Source organism: Triturus cristatus, chromosome 8 (assembly GCF_964204655.1).
Source record: "Triturus cristatus chromosome 8, aTriCri1.1, whole genome shotgun sequence".
In the NCBI taxonomy this organism is placed as follows: Eukaryota; Metazoa; Chordata; class Amphibia; order Caudata; family Salamandridae; genus Triturus; species Triturus cristatus.
The window spans coordinates 1,094,454,429-1,094,473,967 of NC_140591.1; the positions used below are offsets into that span (position 1 = coordinate 1,094,454,429).

General features: G+C 44.8%; 1 protein-coding gene across 1 annotated transcript in view; it reads left to right on the forward strand.

Annotated features, from left to right (window-relative positions):
• The window catches only part of RGPD4 (RANBP2 like and GRIP domain containing 4), a 795,990-nt gene that overhangs the window by 33,104 nt on the left and 743,347 nt on the right, over positions 1–19,539 (forward strand). Inside the window, exons 4-5 of the mRNA XM_085622637.1 lie at positions 2,504–2,656; positions 19,149–19,379. Coding sequence (XP_085478763.1) covers positions 2,504–2,656; positions 19,149–19,379 — 384 coding nt within the window. The remainder of the gene's footprint in view (positions 1–2,503; positions 2,657–19,148; positions 19,380–19,539) is intronic.

The window sequence follows — 19,539 nt, forward strand, 5'->3', positions numbered from 1 at the left end:
AGCGAGCAGTGACGGAGAAATTGGCCGATTGGTAACACCGTCTCCTCCGCCAATTGGGCGAATGGGATAAGTGCACCATCGCGGTAGAGGTCCCCCAATGTGCAAATATCCACCGCATGCCATTCCGTAAGTTCCGCCGAGCGTAGTATCCGCCGCCCGCTAGGGGAACCCTCAATCAGCATGGCGGGGGCGTAAGGGACACTCGACCGGGTCAAGTAAATGGCACGCCGATAGCATTTGTAGGCCACTGCCACAAGGAGTGGACCCGGCTTGACCACTCTGGCCGTCGGGTGGAACGACGCAATGATATCTGCCAGAGGGAGAGGTGGCCCCGCGGACGCCGTATCGTCCCTCTCCCTATCGGCCAACCACCTGGCCACCCACTGCAGCTGCGCTGCTAGGTAATAGTGCGCAAAGCACGGCATCGCGAGTCCCCCTTGACCCGTAGGAAGGCATAACTTGGATAGCGCCACTCTGTGGCACGCGGTACCCCACACAAAGTCCCGGAGTGAGCGCTCCAGGGTGGCAAAAAAGGATGCCGGGATGTAGATCGGCAGGTTAGCAAAATAGTAGAGGAGCCTGGGTAGAGCCACCAGTGGAGAGGTGTGGCTCACTGGTTAGAGGCGGCAGACCCGTAAGCAGAGGACGGCCCGGGACCACGGTTCGATTCCCGACGCGGCAGGGTCGTGGACCAGGGTCAGCGGGCTCGATAATTCTCGCCTCGGTGCCTACTCCAGTCAGGGACCACACTCGGCAACTCTGGGCATTAGCTTGCCTCATCTTCACAACGGCCCCCCCCAGACCGCCGGGGATGCTTGGTTGCACCTTAGAGATACCCATTAGGGACCATCTCTCAGGGTGAGCCAGGACGGGTTCCCCAGCGGTCGAAGCGCGGAGATACTCCTCCGGGAGTCGATTCTAGCGCTATATAAACCCACAATTAAATTAAATTAAATTTTGACTAAGGCAATGCGCCCTGTGACCGCGAGAGGGAGGGTACCCCAGAAACACATCTGGGCCCTGACCGCTGTTACCGCCCTGCCCAGATTGCCCTCCACCAGGTCGGCTGGTTGCCTGTACACTTGGATGCCCAGGTAACGGAAGGTGTCCGGCTGCCACTTGACAGGCACACCCCCCAGATGATACTGGGGATCCAGAGCATCAGCGCGGAACGGGTAAAGACACGATTTGGCCGCGTTCACCCACAAACCGGAAAGCGCAGCAAATTCCGCTAGGACTCGCTCCAGGTCCCCGGAGATGTGCGCCACATCTTTAATGAAGACCAGGGGGTCATCCGCATATAAGGAGACCTGGTGCGTTGCGTCGCCCATGGGGATGCCGTCCGTCAAAACCTTCCGCAGAGTGGCCGCTAAGTCATTTTCCTCTATGTACTATTTAGAATGCTAAAAAAAAGAATCGGGAGCTCCTTAAAATGTTAGTTTGCTCCTCTTCAACCCTTCCTTTTCAGGGCCTGGTGAACATTATTTATTTGATCCCCATGTGAGAGTTGTGGAATCATGCAGCCCCTTGTCCTTCCGCAAGGGGGGTGGTGTCAGGAACTGATCTCTCACTTCCTTTTAACGCAAGGGGGGATTGGCCACTTAATTGTACAGCTATGCAGGACTATCTTCAGCTCAAGGAAGGGAAGCTGTTGTCTGAACTTGATGGCAGCACTGTGAAACAAAGCTAGGCTGATGAACATTTATAAACTGTGACCCGGTGAGGTCCTGTGTAGGTCAGCACTTGGGACTGGAACGTCTTGGTGGTGTAGGAAAGGACTAGTAATATGTAAATGTTACCTTGGGGAAAGCCCATTGCAGGGAGGGATTTAAAATAAAATGTATGTTTATAAATAAAGACTTCTGCAAACGCCTACTAGTTTGTCAGATAAACCAATCTTTATACAGATGCATTATGGTGGATGACCCAGTACTATACCAATTTGCCTCTGATCTTGTGTATTTCCATTTGGCCATAGCATATGCGCTCTGTGTATCTGCCATGTAACGCTTAATCTCCTGCCATTCTATGACGTATTTGGCTTCTTTGTCACACTATGTTCTACTGATTTGGATATTTCAATAAAGAGATTCTGAGTAAACAGATGCACCTGATTTGTTTGCTGTTTTATGGAGATGGGTACCCAAAGGCGTGTTGGGCTAATGTGGGACCTCACTAATAATTTTTAGTAGGCCTAATTAATTGTAGTTTCTTGCACAGCACTGCAACTGTATGAATGCCATCAACCAACTTTTTTCTGTTGCATGTAGTCTGCCTATTCAATATCGCTTTAGTTGTCATTGATCTAGATAATGGGCCCTTTTCAGTCATGAAACCAGCACAAAGAAATGACTTGAGTTATTTTGTATATAATTTTGTGTCTAACTATTTTGAGTTGCTTGTTTAAACAAAAGGAGGGGTCTTACATCAATGAGAGAATACCAAATGTGTAATAGACGGCATTTCTAAATCCATTTTCTTTTTCTATTCTGACAATTTTCAGCGTTCAGTAGAGTTAAATCCTACCCAGAAGGACCTTGTTTTGAAGATTGCCCAATTACTTTGCGACCAGAACATTGATGATGGAAGAACACAGTATTGGGTAGAAAGAGCATCCAAACTCTTTCCGGGGAGCCCAGCAATTTTCAAACTGAAAGTATGTAATGGATCTTGTTATTTTGGGGAGTAACTCCTTATTTCATCATTACGTGTGTTTTTGCTCTCAGTATTTGAACTACCACCGTCTGGTTGTGTAACACTGACCATACATTTGTATACCCCATGTAATGTTAGATTTATGTTTTCCCCAATGGATTTTATTGGTTTACAGTTTCTCTGTACTAGTTCTTGAATGAAAAATCTGAATTCTATAGTTTGTTGTTCATCTCTGTTGTACGACTCCAGTACCAAAGTCAGAATGAAAGGTGTGTCCTCAAAAACCCACCACCCAGATACTGGGACCTTACTCATTAAAGCATCTTGTGCGCTCAGTGTACCTGGTGTTTATGTCTGGGTGGTGGGAGAATTTGGTCATCATTGTCCAGTGAAGGGTGCAGATCAAGTCACAAGCCCCTGGAGTACACATACCAGTTACATGCCCATCTGATAGTCCTGAATACTTGGTGGGAGGACGAGCTGGACTAGTCCACCAGTACTAGTAGACCTAGAATGATTTTTCCTCTAGTGGCCTGCATCTTGGTTTCTGCTGGTCTCGGTTAACCCTTTTTTTTGTTAAAGTCAGACGGGGCACACGTCACTAGTTAAACAAGAACCTTGTCGTTTAGAGTTATGTCCTGACTTCAGCCATAAATGTTGGCGTTTCCAGAAATGTAAGAACTACAAGGGTAATTCCAATTGTGCTAAAATCTGACAAGCTTTCCAGCTAACAGAACTGAACCCCACTCCATCGATTTGAAGGCCAACTGCATCCTACTTTTTCTGGGGCTTGCAAGAGAGGTGATGAAGGCACCATATGGGTACAGGTATGGTCAGGCATGTTGCAACCTCCCATTATTGATGTCAGAATGTGATGGTGCAGCTCATCAAATAAGATGATGCTGTTCTTGATTATTGCTTAGTACTGGGTGGCTTGGTTTTCCTCACCTCATGGTTCACATACACACCACTTTCTGAGTTATGGGGACTGAACTGACCTTTATTGCTGACTGCGAATAGGCAGTCGCTCCAAAAGGGTATGGGTAACTTGGACTTAAATCTCGCTGTCAGCACTGTCAAGTCACCACATACCTTTAGGTTTGTGGGGGCGAAGTATTCTCCCTCACTCAGAAAAGGGTTATATTGTGGGTGTTTTTCTGAAATCAGAGCACAGCTCTGATTTCAAAAGAGGTATAAGAACCACACCTTATCTCTTTCTGACAAGAAACCTACATCTGGCTGTCTAATTTTCTATGGCCTTGTTTGGTACCTGTACTTAACTGTCCTGCCTCTGATACATATTCATATTTTTTTTCCATCTCTGTCATCTAGCTATCAGGCTTTTAAAATGTCTAACCACACCATCTCTCTTGTATGTAGTCTTCCCACTTTTAGTTTCGGTCCACTGTAAGGGGAGGAGGGTCCTAACTGTGTATGCCCATTTGAAATGATTCTGGGTTCCAAACATCTTAAAACATCTTCAGAACTCAAAAAATGTACACCAGGCATTTCCAGCGAGTAGCTTATCAGCTGCTGGCAGCTCTACGGTTACTTGTAAGCAGCCCTCCGTGTACAGCCCAACCTATTAAGTGACAAGTTTTTGTTTTGTTGAATCTATTTATCCCAAAATTTAAACATGTGCACTCAAGACAACATTTTTTTTTTTTATAAAACCGTTTTTATTGCAGAACAATAATAGCAGCAGCATACATTCTTACTTTGCCAGCATCGCTGTTAACAATGCCACATGCCCCGTGGCCATTTGGCTAGTCGTACACAGCTCATGAGCCCACATCCCGGAGGCCGGGCAGCGATGTTCAGGGTATCATTATACTGGACTGTATGTTGAACTTTACTTTGTTGCCAACACAGTAAGGTGGCTACGTTCCGCTTTAGAGTTTTCCTCCTCCCCGTCCCCCGCCCCCCAACACTGCCCCTCCCCCATCCCAGTCTCCGTCCCCCTCCCTCCCCCCCCACTGCCCGTGCCCACGCCCGCGACTGCGACTGTTCCCGGCCCTCACATCTAGTCTGGGGTACAATTCAGAAGTATATAACTATTCACTGTGTTTGTGTGGTTGGAATGCTTCGGGGGGGCCCCGTCGGGCTCGGACGGCGGCCCGTCCTCCTCCAGCATACTATTACGCAGGGCTTGTACCAATCCCTCCCATGCCGCTGCCGCCTACAGCGCCCTATCATCAGCCTTGCGGGTCGCTAGTTGATATCGGAGCGTGCTTTCACTTGCCGCCCATTTCTGTAGCTCCTTGGCCCACCTCCCGTGTGTGGGTCCCGTTTTTGACTTCCAGAGTCTCGTCACCTCCCTTTTAGCTAATAGGAGGCCCATGTCGATAAATCGGCTTGTATTTTTGTTTTTGGGTGTGTGAGGAAACCAGTGTAGGACACAGACCGCCCTGGTGTACTGTAAGTCCCTGTCCGTCACCTCAGTCAGCGTTTCACCCATCGCCCTCCAGTAGTCTTGCAGGTGGGGGCAGTCCCATAGCATATGCCCCAGCTCCACTCTCACCTCCCCACATCTTGGGCACGCCGCATCTGCCACCCCGAAATACTTCCCAAGGTTACCCGGTGTAAGGTAGGCCCTGTGGAGGATATAAAAATGTATCCGCCTAAAGCGTGCGTTCCTGGTACTTTTCCGAGCTCGCCGCACTAGCCCCGCCCACATAGCGTCAGGGATCTCAGTCTGCACTTCCAGCTCCCATTTCGCCTTTAAGGCCGCCAGCGGCCGCAGAGTCTCACGCAACATTCTGGCGTACAGGCAAGTCACCGCCTTATAAGTGCCAGCAGACATCATGGTGTACTGGCAGGCTGCGGATGTGGCGGGTTCTACGAGCCCCGTTCCCCAATGCGCCTGCATCGCACGTGTCACCGCCGCATGCATCAAGTAGTCTCCCCTCGGAAGATCGAAGCGCTCTTGCAGCGTTTGGTAAGGGACCAGCGCTCCCTCTTCGTATAAGTCACCCAACATGTGGAGGCCCGCCTCCTCCCACAGCTGCAGACCCGACCAATCTCCGCCATGGGGGAGCGCCGTTACCATTCCCAGCGGGATCTCTGGCGCATACGGTCGCCGCACCCCGGCCCGACGTTGCGATCGATTCCAGCATTGCCGGAACGTTTGCTCCTCCAGAGACCGGTCTCTGACAACCAGATGCTGCTGCAGCGTAATATACGCCAGTACATGGCGAGGGGTGCCCTCCTCCATGGTCTGCTCCGGCCCCCGATATACTCGCGCCACTTCCTGCGTAAAAACCTGCAACTGCGCTGCCAGGTAATAAAGCTCAAAATCGGGCACCGCCAGGCCCCCTTCATCTTTTTGCCGGGTCAGGGTCGCCATCGCAACCCTGTGCCGTCCCGTGCCCCACAAGAAAGAGATCACCAACGATCGCAACTGTCGGAAAACAGAGCCCGGTATCCACACTGGGAGCGTGCGAAAATAATACAGAAGCCGCTGTAGTGCAATCATTTTCAGCAGCGAGACACGCCCCGTTACCGAGAGCGGGAGGGTGGACCAGAAGGACATGTTGCCCTTCAGTGCCCGGATACACCGCCCCACGTTGCCATCCAGCATATCCTCTGCAGTGTGGTAGATGTGTACTCCGAGGTATTGAAGGCAGTCATGCTCCCATTTGAGCAGTGGCCGGATCACTGGGCGCGGCTCGCCGCGCCGCAACGGGTATAAGCAGGTCTTGGACCAGTTAACCTGTAGCCCAGAGAGCCTGCCAAAGCGCGCAAGGAGCCGCTCCGCTCCGTCCAGTGCCTCCGCCGCGTTCTCCAGGAACAGGAGCAGATCATCCGCATATAAGGAGATGAGTTGCGGGGCTCCTCTATAAGCCAACCCCCTATAATATCGGCCTGTTCTGGCCTCCGCCGCAAGGGGCTCCACTGCTAGTGCAAACAAGAGTGGGGAGAGCGAGCATCCCTGCCTGGTTCCCCGGCCCACACAGTACCGGCGCGAGACCAGGGGCCCGACCCGCACCCTTGCCACCGCCGAGGCATATAGGACCTTCGTCCAACCGATGTACCCCTCTCCAAGGCCGAAGCGCCGCATGGCTTTATACAAATATCCCCACTCTAGGCTATCGAAAGCCTTCTCTATATCTACGGATAAGACGAGCGGTGTGCGAGCGTTCACCTGCGGCTCCCCCATCAAGCGAACAAGTCGTCGGATGTTAGCCGTGGTGCTCCGCGCGGGGATGAACCCCGATTGGTCCTTGTGTATCAGCCCCGGCATGTACCTCAACAACCTAGCCGCCAGTATGGTGCTCAATATTTTATAGTCCGTCGTCAACATCGACAATGGCCTATAAGAAGCGGGGTCCTGTCCTTCCCTTCCCGGCTTCAGCAGCGGGATCATCAGGGCCTCACACATAGATTGGGGGAGCCTACCCCTCGACTTGGCCTCCTTATAAACCTCCTGCAGCCGCGGGGCCAACTTGTCCAAGTATCTATCATAAAAATCTATGGGCAGGCCGTCGAGGCCTGGGGTTTTGTTGCGGGCCATCTGGCGCACTGCCCCTCTGATTTCCGCGAGGTCAATATCTCCGCCTAGGGCCACTGCGTCTTCCCGGTCAAGGCGCGGCAGTTGTAAGTCTTCTAGAAAATCGTCAATGTCCTCCTCCCGCCCCTCCGGCGCGCTTTTGTAGAGCGTCTCGTAGTACGAGCCGAACCTCTCCAATATAGCCATCTGGGCCGTGACCACCCCACCTCCCTCCCTGTCTAAGGCCACGATCGGTGGACTACGTTTGTTGGGTTTGGCCAACCAAGCCAGCAGCGTTCCCGCCTTGCACTCAAGACAACATTGTGTGTATTTTCAGAACTCATAACCTGATGTTTGAAGATTTTTTTTTAATATTTGAGTGAACAAACAGGTCTGGCACAGACTCCTCAATAACATGCTTGTTTATTTCAAAGATATATATATATATATATATATATATATATATATATATATATCTCAAATCCGTCCACTCGCGAAGCAGACAAGGGGACACAGAGCGGGGTATTCATCGACATCCGTTTATTTAACAAAGCGGCATAGCGCGTTTCAGCTAGAGTACCTTTTTCAAATGCCTGCGATGCTGGGGGAGAAATGTCCGTTGTTTTTAACGTGCCGTATCAGAGCACAGCTGACACCAATCAATTTCAGGAGCACTCGTGCTATGCCCTGTCCCGGACTGCAGTTCTCAGCTTGCACCAAACTGGTCACCTGGGGAAATTGTCTTACTTCAGCCCCTCCTGGTAGGTATCGGATGTTTTCAAGCACAAATATGCTCCTGCACAGTGCTCCTCAATGCTCCCAGACATCATTGCTTGCAAAGTAAATCGGTGTCATGATGTCCTACATCCTACCACAGTGCCAATGAGGAACATACCCAGAGGTGATATTGCAGTGAAATATATATATATATATATATAATATACATATTATCTACTGGCGGTCTCCAGTAGATAGTTATAGTTAGGACCTATTTTCCATAGGAAATCTGCAACATTCTATTCCCAATAAGTCTGGCGCCGGTTGATGAATCCTTGCGAAATTTTCCAAACGTTTGGCCAGCTCCGCTCTGCTCCTTCCCTGAAAGTTTTGTGATGATTCGTAAAGCGGGGGCCGAGAAAAAAGGGGGGTCCCAAAACGCGTTTTCCCCATGCAATTTCCCATAGGATCTGTTGTTGCAGCTACAGCCCGAACCGCTGAACGGAATGACACCAAATTTGGCAAAGAGGTAGTCCTCAGTTCAGACTCGTGCCTTTTGCATAAATGGTGTGAATCTGTTCATTAGTTCCTGAGAAAATTAGGGTAAAAAAGTTAGTGATATCTATGGCCGGGGAGAATCCGCAGACCCTACCTGCACCGTAAGCGCACCCTCCCCGAATCGAGCGCGCACCCTCCCGATCGCACGCTGAATGCTAATTGGCTGTCGAGTGTCTGTCTACATTCGAAACCAGGAACTGTTGGCGGCCATTTTCTGCCTCGGTAGCAGCGAGGCTGAAGAAGCAAGAGGAATAAGTGTGTGAAACATATAAAAGGGGCAGAGTGGAAATACTCTGACCCTCTAGAGGTGCTTAGAGGGTCCCAGAAGGACACCCCGGGGCCCCCTTTTAAAAAAAAAAAAAAAAAACGGCGACATGCGTGCAGGGTGCGCGCAACCTATCGCGTTTGGTGCACGGAGCCTCTCGCGTTGGGTGCGCGGATCCAAGGAAATTTTTTTTTTTAAAAAGACAAGAAATCATTGGTTGTATGACCACTTTCTACACTGAAAGGTAGGGTGTATATTTCTGTTTTTTAAACGCATGATTCTTATTGGTTAACAAAAACTGATTGTAAGGAACATTATATATGATAAGCTGATATGTTGAAAAGTCAAGCACACTTGCTGTCTTGTTTAGTAACATTGTGTGCTGAGCTTGTGACCTGTATGCTCAGTTCAGTGTTCCATGACCTGTTTCTATGGTAACAGACAGAAGGCAGATTGGGGGAAGGGTTGAAATGTATTTCATTTGGAAAGGGTTGAAATGTTTAACCAATAGAAATGTGTGTTTGCTTTTGAATTTATGTGTGAAGGATTGTGATTTGATGTTTACATGTATATGTGTGGAAAATGAAAGGGAAACTTTGCCTTTCTTTGTTTTTGCTGAGGTGCACAGTGCAGAGATTCTGTATAAGAAAATCTGGTGTGTGACTGATATCTGGTGTGTGATTTATATACTTCTTAATCTACAAAACAACTTGTAAGGTGAGTTATATAATTGTGAGGGGATGTATGTAGACTATTTTGATTTTAATCAGACTAATGTATTTCTCCTGCTAAAGTGTAGGGAGTACTTTTTTTCTCTACAATCTTATTGACAGTGTGTGTGCATGTAGAAACCATTCTGTGATAAGCATTTGTGTTTTTCATTTGTTTGCAGACAGATAACTGTGCTGTTTTTATATTTTGGTAGAATTAGAAACCAGTCATTGTTTATGAATTTGTGAAATGAGTTATGTTTCTATACTAAAATGTAGTACTCCTTCTAGATGAAGAAATGTGTTTTGGTATAGTGCAAGGGATAGTGTTTGTCTAGAATCACACAGTGAGTATGTGTGCATTTGGGAACCACTGTGAGAGAAGCATTTGGTAACATTGTGTATTTGTTGACAGATAACTGTTTTAAAACCTGTCATGTTGTAGTAGCATTAGAAGCCAGTCTTTGCTTATGCATTGATAAAATAAGTCATGCTTTGACACTAATGTGCTGTACTTTAATATGTAGATTGTGTGTAGTCTCCTTACCCCTTGCACAGTATTGAATGAGTTTTTGTAAGCTGCTAGGGATAGTGGTGCTTGTCTAGAATCGCACTGTGAGTCTGTGTGCATTTGGGAACCTCTGTGAGAGAAGCATTTGGTAACAACGTGTATTTTCTGACCGATAACTTTTTTAAAACCTGTCATGTTGTCAAGTTTTAGTAGCATTAGAAGCCAGTCTTTACTTATGCGTTGTTAAATGAGTCATGCTTTGACACTAATGTGCTGTACTTAAATATGTAGATTGTGTGCAGTACCATTAACTCTTCCAGACTAGTGAATGAGTTTTGGTAAACTCCTAGGATAGTGTTGCTTGTCTAAAATCACACTGCGAGTCTGTGTGCATTTGGGTAAGGATTGTGATAGAAGAATTTGGTAACATTGTGTATGTGCCGACAGATAACTGTTTTAAAATCGGTCATGTTGTCAAGTTTGAGTAGCTTTAGAAGCTATTCTTTGCTTATGCATTGATAAAATGAGTCCGGGTTTGACACTAAAGTGCAGTACCATGTACTATTGTCTTCACTGTGCCAGAACTGAACATTTAAAAGTTTTACCCAGGCACTGTCCTAGCAGTAGTCTGATGATTTAGTCAGTTTCCAAGTACTCATGTTGTGAACCATACATTACCACATAGACGGCTTCAAATGTCTATGCAGTATGCATGCAGTCTTCTAACATACTATACACTTGTCTTTCACACCTTCAATTCCCTAGTCAGTATCCATACAGTCCAGCAAACATCCTGTCACTCCCTTTGCACACCTCTAGTGACCCATTCAGTACCAAGTACTAATCCATTCACTGTGTCAAAAGCCAACCACTTATAAATTCACCTAGGCACTCTCCTTGCTGTACTCTAATCATTCCGTCAGTACCCAAGTACTCATGCAGTGAGCCAGGCCTTAGCACATAGACTGCTTCAAATGCCTATTCACTATGGATGCAGTCCTCTAATCACCTACACAGTTGTCTTTCACACCTTCAATTCCCCAATCAGTATTCATACACTACTAGCAAACACCCTGTCACTCACCCAGTGTGTCTCCTTATAGTACTGTAATCATTCAGTCAGTTAGCTTGTAGTCTTTTAGTGAGGTAGGCTTTAGGGCATGAACTGCTTCAAAGTAGTATGCAGTGTTTTAACCATCGTCACACTTGTGGTTCAAGGCTATAGTTTCTTAGTCAGTTTTTATATAAAATGTGTTTGTACAGTAATGGAATAGTATACATTTGAAAGTTATTAATATACATTTATTTGTGATTCTTTTTTACAGATACTGTTTTTCAATGTAAAAATAGAGAAATCATGCCAGAAAAAAAAGACAAAGAAAAGAAACTCAGAAAGGTGCAGGAGTGTTTCTCATCCGTTTGCACTCTTCTCGTGCAAGATTGTTCGGATGAAGGGTCCTTAGGTGTTTCATCATACTTGCCGTGCCGTACGAGTATTTCTTGTTAGGATCCCCTTGCGACACAACTCTTTTGTAAATCTTGCACGTGACCAAGGTGGCATTGGTCTTTGTTTGCCCCTCAGGAAAAGTAAATAATTTCCACACCACTGAAGAAAAACGTTGTAGGCGTGGTGCCTTCTCCAAAAATGTATCCTCAGATTCAGTGAATATTTTAAAGTGGCAACATTTACAGTTTTTGTAAGTTAAACTTATATAAAATGCTTACTGCTAACAACATTTTATATCTGTGATTTGTATCTTGTGGTATTTTGCTGAGAATAGCATTTTGGTTTTTTTTAACAATCTTTCGGATTGTTTTTTTTTTTTTGCCCGCTGTTAAGTGAGGAGTAGGATTGAAATCACTATTTTTAGTGAAATTCAATATATTCTGAGAACAGCAAAAAAGGCAAACAAATTACTTTGTGGAAATTATGCTGTGTTGTAAAAAATATATTATTACATGTTATAATTTTTTTTTCCTTTTCTTTCACAGATCCAAATTTTAAAATAAGCAATTTATATGAATTTAGATTGCAATGAAAATCTGAAAAAAATGTATACCATTTTTTATTCCTATTACTGTGAAGGTAAGTTTAACGAAGTCTCAATATGCAGAATGAGGAGGTCTGCAAGAAGCTACAAAGTTGAAACACGTTTCTAAAAACACTCTGTTTATACCTATGTAGTTTTGAAATATGACCATAATCAGATATCATGCGACATGCAAAAAAAGAGATTTGAGGGGTTCATAATATTTCCCATTGTACCTATTGAAGGACCACAATCATTTCTATCATTCTTCTTTGAACATCTTTGCAGACAAAAAACTCTTTGCTTACCTTCTATCATTCGCAAGGAATTTTAAAACCGGAAATATGTCACTTTTTGTAACATAGTTATTGTGCAAGACACTCTTTCATATTTACAAAGAGAGGAAAAGGCACTCTGTGCACTTTTTATACTCCATGTAAATACAACCTCATTATGCACACCACTTTGTGTTGAAAGGGTGTTCTATAAGTGTTGTTGTGCATGATTGCACTGAATACTCCTAGAACAAGACACATGTCTAGATTTATCAGAAATCCTAAATCTCGATGTGTGTGAATGCTGCACCATTCTAAAATTGGTGTAGGAAAGCACAACAAGGAGAATTGTTTTCATTTCTCCACATTTTTATATCTTCAATGCATACTACAATGCTCAGCATACATTGAAAGAGAAAAATGCCTTTACTGATTGTTTTTGTGCAGGAAGATGTGTTTTCCTGCACAAAAACAAACGGCACATGACACAGATATCCTTGCACTATGGTGCAAGGGTGCCTGTGTCACCACATGGCTGCAGTTTAAGCAGCCGTGCAGAGAGAAGCATAGATTTGCATCATATTTATGTACATATGTTGCATCCCTGTGCTTTGGAAGTACTACAGCACACTGCAGTTAAAGAGGTTACTGTGTGATGCTGCAGCACTTCCTCATAGTTCTGCACTTATACATTCACCATACGCTACTAATGCATTCATTCAGTCAATTACATACTACACATACATTCATCTAAACTTTCACACACTAACAAAGACATTTAGGACGGTGTACCTGGTTCGGGGCAAGCCTGGGGCGTGGGGTAGAATTTGGGGTCAGTGGAACACCTACCGAGGTAACATCTGTACGCCCCCTTTTGTAGATACCCCAGACACTTCTCTGTCCCCCTGATCCTGAGGTTCCTGGAATACTGTACCCTTCTGGTTGATTGTTCTGACTTCCCCGCTGCCCCCCCCCCCTGGTCATCTCTATTGTCCTCCTGTCCTCCTGATTCTCTACCTGGTGTGGTGGGATCCCCCCATCGGCGCTCGACACCGTCTAGACTGTTTCTCGCCTTGAGTTTTGTTTTATTGTTTCTTTGTTTGTTCTTTTCTGTTAAAATTTAAAATATTTGTATCCTGCCTAGCCTCTGAGTTGCCGAGAATATCTCCTGTAACCCTGCTGAGCCTCTGGGGAGCAGTCGCTGCTTCGTGATGTTACGCAATTGACATGCATATACTAGCGGCCGGCCCTGGTGGTTGTAGGCCCATATTTGTAATGATGCTAATTTGCACAATAACGTTTTTAAAAAAACAGACATTTAGCTCTTTTTTTTAAACCAGGAAAGTCAGTTCTTACAAGAACTTTTTTTTTCTTCTCTTTTTTTGGGGGGGTTTTTTCCAACAATTTTGTGTTTTTTTTTTTTTTTTTGTTTTTTTTTTTGGGGGGGGATTTTTTGGAGAAAAAAAAAACTGAAATCAAAACAGGAGGAACCAAACAATGAACTTCAGAGAACAATAAAAAAAAAAAATAGCAAATATAACTTTCTTGCCGGCGGCAGATCAGATCGATCGACTGCTCACCGTAGCACAAAGTCGCATTGCACTTAGTGCAGAGCACTTTTAAAAATTGAAATTGAGGACGGATGTCCAAGTTTTGGGCTGATGGATGCACTCTTGAAGTGCTCGGCTGCGATGAGGTGGAAGGCGCAGGAGTGTTTCTCATCCGTCTCTTCTCGTGCAAGATTGTTTGGATGAAGGGTCCTTAGGTGCTTCATCATACTAGCCGTGCCGCACGAGTATTTCTTGTTAGGATCCCCTCGCGACAGCACTCTTTTGCAAATCTTGCATGTGACCAAGGTGGCATTGGTCTTATTCTGCCCCTCTGGGAAAAGTAAAAAATTTCCACACCACTGAAGAAAAACGTTCTTTGCGTGGTGCCTACTCCAAAAATTGATGGAGATGCAGGTGATGCCTGCTGCCCTGAAGCCATTTTTAGTTGAAAAAAGTTAGTTAAGTGTAAACTTAGTCTAAAAAATCTTCTTCTCTGCAAAGAGATGCTCCTCCAAAGAAGGTCAAAGAAGAATGATTGAATTGGGTGGCGTCTTTCAATAGTTAGAACAGGAAGTGTAATGAACCAATCATAAATCTCTTTTTTTGCAGGTCACATGGGATCCGCGCACCCTGCGCATAGGTAGCACGCACCCAGCGCATCCGCGAAATTGAATGAAAAAAAGATATAGGATTAGATGTAAAAATATATTCGTTTTAAGACTAGTTTAGAGTTTGTCTTCAATTAATATTCACATGAAATACATATATATATGTTTTTTTAAATGTTAAATATTTCGCGGGATCCGTGCACCTACCGCGTCATAGAAGCAGATGACGCATCGCGGAAGTGCGTAAACGTTGCGTTACGTACATCAAACGTGTCGCGTATAGGCTGGGAGTCGCGTACCGGTCGCATTGCGATCGCGCACTAAACACGTACCCAACGCATGCGCGGATGCTATCGCGAAGGGATCGAGAACGGTGCGCATAGGGTGCGCGGATCCAAAAAACATGGAAAAAAATATATACAATAGATTTGAACATGTAGTTAAATATTTTTAAAAATATAAAAAAATATGTTTGAAAAACCCAATAAAAACAAATATTTTTTACGTTTTTAAAAGCATTAATTAAAAAAATAAATTAAAAAAATGGTGATAAAAAAGAATTTCAAAAAAACAATGTAATTGACACACTGAATTTGACAAATATAGAAATCCAATGAAAATCATTAAACATGATATCTTTAGACATAAGTTATAGATAGGAATTAGCATTTAAAAAATCTTTGAAATTCCCTGAAAAAAACATAGGTTTCATGCACGTTATAGTTAGGAATTGGCATTTAAAAAACCTTAGAAATTCACTGAAAAAAACAAAGGTTTCAGGGGCGTTATAGTTAGCTGGACATTTCCCTCGTACAAAACCCTAGAAATTCCCCTGTTATAGTTAGTTCAGCTAACTATAACTCACGCCCCCGCAATGCACTGCTGATGACGTCACATATTACATCACTCATGACATGGTCAGTGACATCACTGATGACATCACTGATGTCATCCATGTGATAAATTAGTGCATCTTCTCACACCCTAATATATCCTTTGATACACCGACTCAAAATTTCAGACGGCCATTTCGAAAACCATAGATAATCCAATACCAATAACTACACACCCACTCATTGACTCTTAGGTCTACATACATCTCCACTCACTCACCTGTACAGTCACTCATACTTACAGTCACTCTGTACAGGACTATCATATGCATTTATACACCTATATAGACACTCGCACACCGCCAATCATCCATTGAGGTACTGACACATCTAGTCAGTCATGCAAATAATTAATCACAGTCCAATTTACTCACCTATACAGTTAAACACGCTCCAGTTCACTTACTCATAAAAATACTAACATTCTGACGATCTTATACAATTACTGATACAAGCACACACTCATCCATACAGCCACTCCCAAAATCACACACTCTCACATATAGATAGTTCTATTCTCTTACACACATATACACTGCGTTTCACATATGTAGTTACTGACACATGTACAACTGAGATATACATTCAATCACTAACACACCCTTACATACAGTCACCCAACCATACAGTCCATCACAGATGCACTCTTAAAACCATGCACCCACTGAATCACCCACTCACACATCTATTCACACACACCCTACCCACACAAACACTCAGGCACCCATCCAATAACCCAATCAATAACCCATATAGCCAGTCGTATAGCTATTCATATAACCATGCAGCCACTTATACACCAACACACAGACACTCATACAGTTTAGTCACTAGTCTGCAGGAAGATGCATTTAATGACTCCCTTATAGAGTCAGTTACGCACCTAGAAAATCACCCATTCACACACTTATACACCCACTCATTCTTCCATAGGCCTTTCACTATAAATATATAAAACATATTTAAACTTTTAAAAAAAACACATTCACTGGATGATGTAATCAGTGATGTCATTTGAGATGTCATCAGTGATGTCATCAGTGATGTCACTGACCATGTCATGAGTGATGTAATATGTGACGTCATCAGCAGTGCATTGCTGGGGCGCGAGTTATAGTTAGCTGAACTAACTAGAACAGGGGAATTTCTAGGGTTTTGTACGAGGGAAATGTCCAGCTAACTAGAACGCCCCTGAAACCTATGGTTTTTTTTAGTGAATTTCTAAGGTTTTTTAAATGCCAATTCCTAAGTATAACGCCCCTGAAACCTTTGGTTTTTTCCAAAGGTTTCAGGGACGTTTTAGATGGGCTCCGATTTTAGTCATACAAAACCATTGCAACTCAGCAGTTAACTGTAACTTACGCCCCAGCCCCCACAATGCACTGCTTATGACCTCGCATTTTACATCACTCATGACATGGTTAGTGACATCACCCATCACCATCTGGCCCATGTGCCCCCCTCCTTTAATTCTCCAGGCCACCCTGAGGCTTATTAGTAAAGGACCATTTTTTTTTTCTTTCGGTGGGAAACGCTTCTCCAGCGCGTCTCCTGCCTAAAGTTTTTAAAAAAAAGTTTTTTTGCTTTGGCTAACCCACACGGCCTTTGGCTAGGCCCTGCAGGCAACACCTCACACTCCACCAAAACCCGCAACTATTGGCTTCGGGGACTCCATCCGCTTGAGCTTTTTTTGTTTTTAAACAGAAAAGGGGCGCGACCCCTCCCCACCCCCCTCCTCACTCCTCCTCAAGCTACTATCGGTACCAGAGACTCCATCCCCTGAGGCCAAAAAATATACTAAAGGAGGCGTGCACGCAGCCTCCCTCCCTGAGCCCCGGGGTCATACTTAATTTATAAGGGAGGGGGGAGCCTCCCTGAGCCTCAAGAGGCCCATGAGACCCAATCCCCAGGCCAAATGCATTAATATTGAAGGGTTGAATGGCCCCACCTCCCTGAGCTCAATGAGGCTCTGGTGACGCTTTTCCCGGGGCTCGAATGCCAACTTAATGGCAAGGAGGGTGCCTAACCCTGCCCCCCAAACACACCAAGTCTTAATAGGCCCCGGGGACTCCATCCTCTTGGACTTCTTAACTTTCTTGGTGTGTTCCCCGGTACCCACCCGGGGATCCCACCAACCAATATGTTGGTCACTGTAGGGTAGCCCCTGGACCCAACCTTGTCCCCGCATGCTGTGGGAGCCAGCACTGCTCCCGCCCTGGAGGGAATAGAAGATGTTTGCTGCCGCTAGGCCTAAGCTTCAGAGATACAAATGTATGCTCCCAACTGGTCTGACCATTTTTATTTACTCGATGGATAGGATCAGATATGCCTTCCCTGCCTGTGTTCATATGAGATACCCTGGTCCCCTAGCCCTGGCGGGGGGGTGAGGGAGGGTGGTCGGGGGGGTTTAAAATTTGCAGCGAATTTGCAGTTGATCTGCGTCAACACTTAAGAAAAGAAACAAAAGAAATGGGGTGAGCCCTGGCCTTGAGGGCCAGCGAATGATTTTTAAAGGGGGGGGGGATGGACACCTCCATACTGGGCACCTTTGTGGGGCTTGGAGTTGACAAGGGGACTTTATAAGTTTTTGACCTGCACGAAGGGGTGAATGAACAGTGTGGTGCTCACTATCTCTTGTAGACGAATGTATGATGTTATATTGCATACATTCACTACGCATGGCTTTACAACGTGGTTGTTACAATGACCGCGTTATCACGCGTGCCATTACATCGCAAGTTGTTACAATGCCTTGCTGTAGGGGCACGCTGGACTTAGGAATAGTATTATTTACTATTCCTACTCTAGTTTGCGCAACAGCAGGGAAGGTGTTGGATTTAAAATCCAACACATTCCCTGGTGTTGCACACCCTCTACAGCAAGTCATTGATACGACTTGCGATGTAATGGCACGCGTGGTATCAACACGGTCGTTGTAACAACTGTGTTGTAAAGTTAGTGCATTGTGTTTACAGCATTGTAAACGCTGTTTCCCCTTGTAGACACCTGACTGACCCGCAGCACCTCCAGGTCTACCACTTTGGGCACGCTTACAGACGCTACCCCCGGTTGAGGATGGGTGGCCTCTTGCATCACCTGGGACCATATGGCTCATTTGGCCACCCTGTGCCTCCAAAGCCACTCCTGGCTCCATTGTCCACTCTTGCTATTGCTTCTGCTTTTTAAGCATGGCTCTGTGGATAAGGTTTTAGCATATCTGAATTAGTGAATATTTCTGCAGAAGCAGCCAGTTTCATGATTTTTTCACGTGCAGGATCTCTTGGTCTCGATAACTTTCTACATACCTGTATTTTGCCAGATTCCGGCTAATTTAATAGATTTACTTTTGCAGATTGAAGTATAGTCTTTCCATAAATTACTTCACCCAAAATCAAATGTTTTCAACCCATTTCTCAGTTGGATTCTTTTTATCATGTTGCGGACCCTTTAAGGCGCAACAAGAACAACCTTGCAACTGTTCCCATTGCTCGTTATATATAGACTGTTTGCATTTGAGAAAAAGCTTTCCACCTAGATCGTACATGACTGCTATGTTGTAATCTTAATCCAATAAATTGCCTCTATTGCACATGTGTATGTGTATATATTTTGCCATAAATACTTGTATGGGCATCCTTTTACTTTCTGTTTTTTTTATGTAGCTGATGTAAAACTAACATGGTAGGTTTGTTTTTATTGTGTCTATGGAAATGAACATTTTGCATTGCAAACCATCACTTTGTCTTATTTGTCCAAAAGATGTATTTGGTTTGCGTAGCATTGTGAAATTAATTTGATGTATATAATGAAGGTACTTTCCTTTAGCCACTAAAAGCTGGGCAGAAATGCTTTGGTTTATGACATAACTTCTTTTTATTATTAATTAGGAGAAGTTGTTGAATATTAAAGGTGATGTAGGATGGAATCAACTATTTGACTTGATTCAGTCTGAGCTGTATACCCGACCAGATGACGTCTATGTGAACATCAGACTAGTGGAACTGTACCGATCTGATAAAAGGCTGGAAGAGGCAGTGAAACACTGTCTCAATGCAGAGAAGAAAGGAGCCCTGCGTGCAAGCTTGGAATGGTGTTCTTGTGTTGTACACATACTGAAGGTATACTTGTATTTGATTTTTGAATTAGTGGGTTATTATCCTTTTTGCTTAGTTTGACTGCTGCAATGTATCCACAATCTGTGCTTCGCTCACGTTACAGAGAGCGGGGTACAGTTTGGAGTTTTGTCTTTTATGGTTTTATAATAATAGATCACATTTT